Source organism: Primulina huaijiensis, chromosome 4 (assembly GCF_012295235.1).
Source record: "Primulina huaijiensis isolate GDHJ02 chromosome 4, ASM1229523v2, whole genome shotgun sequence".
NCBI lineage: Eukaryota > Viridiplantae > Streptophyta > Magnoliopsida > Lamiales > Gesneriaceae > Primulina > Primulina huaijiensis.
The window spans coordinates 925,458-929,757 of record NC_133309.1 but is presented as its reverse complement, the minus strand read 5'-3'; the positions used below and the strand labels follow the sequence as shown (position 1 = coordinate 929,757).

Below are 4,300 nucleotides of genomic sequence, written 5' to 3'. Positions count from 1 at the left end.
CCGCTCCGATTTTTAGACAGTTGATATCTCAGGATGTTATTAAATTAATCGATCGTCTAAACCTCTTAATTGCCGCTTAGGCGGCTCAAAATCCGCTTAGGAGGCCGCGAAGATTAATATCAAATATTTTTAAATTTTTTAAAAAATATTATCTGATATATTTGTCTACCAATTTGTATCAAATAAAGTTAAAGAGTATGTTATGAATTTTGTGTTTGAATTAGATAAAGATGAATTATCGGAGAAATATTAAAATAAACACAAAGAATTAGATATTTTGGCTAAAAAAAAACTATCTAGGCGGTCGTCTAAGCGTTTAGATGGTGAATGACCGTCCGTACACCAGCCCACCACCTATCGTTTTTTAGAACATTGACTATATGGAAGTGAAAAACACGGTAAATGGGATGGATCAACAATTTATTTTTTGTTTGACATCCAACTTTATATATACTGGAGATTATTCGATGCCTATATTTTTAAATTTCATGTGGATTATAACAATAACATAAAAGTTTTAGTTCTGTTACTGATTCTTTAATTGCATGCAGTTATTACTTATTAATGGTGTCCATTAATGGTTTCAAGGAAATTATACAAATAGTAACCATTATCACTCAAATCTTTGAAACTGTGTAATGTGTTGCATGTGAATCTTCATATCTAAGTGAAAATGGGAAGCATTGCAATCTTTATGTCTTCCATTCTTTTCCTTTCAGTTTCATGGAGAGCTACATCCCAAGTCGAAGAGAGGGTCTTTCTCAGATGCTTGTCACGCCAATCATCACGTCGTGGAGAGATTCTGCAAAATGTTTACACACCAAAGTCTTCTGAATACATATCGCACCTGGAATTTGCGTCGAAAAATCCAAGATGGTTCAATGAAACTAGCCAAAGACCATTTCTAATCGTGGAACCTGTGGAAGAGACTGACGTTTGGACTGCCGTCAGCTGCAGCAAAAGGCACCGTCTCCAAATCAGGGTCAAGAGTGGTGGCCACGATTATGAAGGCCTGTCTGTTCGCTCGGTGTCCCCTTTTGTCATGATTGATCTCAGCAATCTCAATTCCATCGACGTTAATCTTACAGATGAAACGGTCTGGGTTCAGGCAGGGGCCACTTTGGGACAGTTATACTATCATATCGCCAATAAGAGTAACACTCATGCATTCCCTGCAGGATTATGCCAAGGCTTGGGATTGGGGGGGCACATCAGCGGTGGAGGATTGGGAACGTTGGTGAGGAAATACGGGCTTGCATCAGATAACGTGATCGATGCCCGATTCATGGATGTTGATGGTTACTTCTTTGACAGGAACGCTATGGGAGAAGATACATTTTGGGCTCTCAGGGGTGGTGGAGGAGCAAGTTTTGGAGTGATACTCGCATGGAAACTCAAGCTTGTTCGAGTCCCCGAAAAGGTTACAGTTTTCTCCTTTCGTCGTAGACTGGATCTTGGAGATCTAAGTCTTCTCCACAAGTGGCAAAACACCGCACATAAGCTCCCGAAAGATATCTTTATTCGAGTCCTCGTACAGAAAATAGGTAAAGGGGACGCAAGTTTCGTCCAGGTGACTTATAACGGCATGTTTCTAGGGCCTGCTGCGCAACTGGTCAAACTGTTGGGAGAACAGTTCCCTGAATTCGGCCTGGAGACCGAAGATTGTTTCCGGGCACCCGTTAAAGACAGTAACTGCAGTAGTATGCCATGCATCAAGAAAGAATGTTACGAGGTATCCTGGATTCAATCTGCGGTGTTTTTCAGCGGAGGGAAAACCGACCAGCCTGCAGATACATTGCTCGGTAAATTCAAAAACACCCGGTTCTTCAATAAGGGGGCATCTGATTTCTTGAAGGCTCCGATTCCTAATAAGGGATGGAGGATGATACAAAAGATGTTCTTGTCTGAAGATGGTCCTATCATGATTATTGATCCTCTCGGAGGAGTAATGGACAAGATTGGAGAACATGTTTTCCCTTTTCCGCATAGAAAAGGAAACTTGTTCAACATACAATACCTGATAAATTGGTTTGGTGACAATAGTCCCCAAGTTGCTGAAAAGCATCTAGCTTGGAAGAGATCTCTCTACAAAAAAATGGCGCCATATGTGGCTAATTCGCCAAGAACTGCGTACTTCAATTACAAAGATCTCGACTTGGGCAAAAACGACGAGTACTATAACTACACTGTGGGGAAAGTGTGGGGCGAAAAGTATTTCAAGGGAAATTTCGAAAGACTGGCAAAGATAAAAGGCGGGATTGATCCACGAAATTTCTTCCGAAATGAACTAAGCATTCCAGTTTTGAAATAAATTCAAACTGAAGCTTAAAATGGTGTAATTTCTAGTAAAAAAATTGTCAATGTTCTGAATGAAGAGAATTCTGAAAATTGTATTATTTACCCGTACGTGTATCCTTTCGCGTGCTTGGTTGAATTGTTAACTATTGAAGTTATGAGTGGAATTATCTTAATACACGAACACATGATAAATTCAGTGAAAAATACCCATATAAAATTATCCATCTCAATTAACTTTTAGTGAAGAATATTACATTAACTTTCTTCCGTTATTCATATCAAATTCTTTATTGGTGAGGCTCAGTTATTTCTGTTGCAGAACTGTCTGACCTCTCCTTGTTCTCCGGTGAGGACTTGAACCGCACCTAGCTTGATCATGGCTTGGCCGAATCCCATGTTGAAGTCCAAACCTTGGGCAATGGCGTCCACGGTTGGCCGAGTCCATTGATCAAGAGCTAATTCTTGATCAATCTGGAGAATTCCTCTGTTCGAAAGGATCTGTTGGTAGTAGGAATTATCCACGGTTGATGAACTTGAAGCATTTTGATCCAGATCCACGGTGTTCTCATCACTGTCTGAATCTTGTGGGCATCTCGCGAGTAGCGTGTCACGCAAAGTAGAATCCATGGTTGGATCAGGCTCCCCAGTGTTCTGGAAGTTGTAAAGACGATCCTGAAAAGTCGAACAACGAGCAACGCCGATGGTGTGACCACCTACACACGACAGTCGACAGTTGGAGTCAAATATTGAATCTCATACAGAAGCAATATGGACAATTAGTTGATGGCCACAGGTAGAAGTATATACCTAGAAGATAAACCATGTCAGTGGGACTAAGGCCCTTCTCGCCAAAAACTTTGATCGAATCCGAGACAGATATTGAAGAAGCTGGCATATTCACATCACTGGCGAAGGAGATGGTCCCGTCCCGCCTCCCGGTCTGCACGGTGTATCGCCCTCCGCCACCCTGTATGATCATAAGCCATGAGTACCATTTATCATTCATGCATGCTTATGAAATATCTAATATTTCATCAGATATAAATTCGACTGAGATTACCAGGGAAACTGCATCTCTTGTGGCCATGACGATGATATCAGCACACGAAACGACCCCGGGGCAGACAGCTTCCACTGAGGATTTGGCGGCCTCGATAAGATCGTAACCTCGTACCCTTCGATTAGCCGGTGATGTTTTCTCACTGTCGGGTCCGTCCAGCAGAATGGATGCATCACATCCCTTGTTCGAAAATTATGATCAGTACGTACGTTTGTTTTTTCTGATAGTATAAAATTGAGAAATCAATACTATTATGTTGTTCTTACATGAATGAAACAATCGTGGAACTGCAAGCGAAGGAGAGCGGCAGCAACGGTGGGATCTCTGTCGTAAAACGAGGCAACAACAGCCCCTACGGCGGCCTCAACATCAACGTCTGCACATTTGCCATCGTAGAAGCCGACCTGAAGTGGTGATGTGCCACCCTCCTCGCACCGCCCTCTCGAGGCGGCGCAAACCAGAAATGCCAAAGCCATGATGATCAATTTTGCCATGTTCTTTCTCACTGGACTGGACAATTAATATATATGAAATTCAATTTTCTCTGGTGGATTTGATCACTCTTTGGGTAGCTATTTATAATAAAAATGGCCGTGAAGATGCATGCATGCAATTTGCTTGCATCCAATTTTTGGAACGATATTGTAATATTTGATAGGAACAGAATGTATTATCCAAAAGCATGCCTAACACAAAGTAGCTAACAAAAGCAAAAATATTATTCACAATAATTAACAATCATGTGTCTTGTCTGGGTGAATATATAGAAACCGGACACATTAATGCACATGTTGCTTGCTTGTACAATATTTTTTGTAATTCATTTGATTTTTTATATTTAAATGATGATCAAAATGTAATTATAAAAAATGACGAGGGACTATATTGTAATTTTGATATATTAATAAAAAAATAAATAGAAAAAAAGAAAGAGAAAAAAAG

The 4,300-nt window shown here is 40.6% G+C and overlaps 2 protein-coding genes across 2 annotated transcripts; one reads left to right on the top strand and one right to left on the bottom strand.

Annotated features, from left to right (window-relative positions):
- Positions 1–499: 499 nt before the first annotated feature.
- LOC140975088 (berberine bridge enzyme-like 22) lies at positions 500–2,602 on the top strand. Its single transcript, XM_073438597.1, has 2 exons — positions 500–2,211; positions 2,545–2,602. Exons 1-2 carry the CDS (start codon positions 674–676, stop codon positions 2,555–2,557), a joined length of 1,551 nt encoding a protein of 516 aa, XP_073294698.1. The 5' UTR covers positions 500–673; the 3' UTR covers positions 2,558–2,602.
- LOC140975089 (peroxidase 60-like) lies at positions 2,503–3,906 on the bottom strand. Its single transcript, XM_073438598.1, has 4 exons — positions 3,625–3,906; positions 3,359–3,538; positions 3,106–3,265; positions 2,503–3,011 (listed from the first exon to the last, which is right to left on the bottom strand). The coding sequence occupies exons 1-4, from the start codon at positions 3,850–3,852 to the stop codon at positions 2,599–2,601; spliced, it is 981 nt and encodes a 326-aa protein (XP_073294699.1). The 5' UTR covers positions 3,853–3,906; the 3' UTR covers positions 2,503–2,598.
- Between the last annotated feature and the right edge of the window lie 394 nt (positions 3,907–4,300).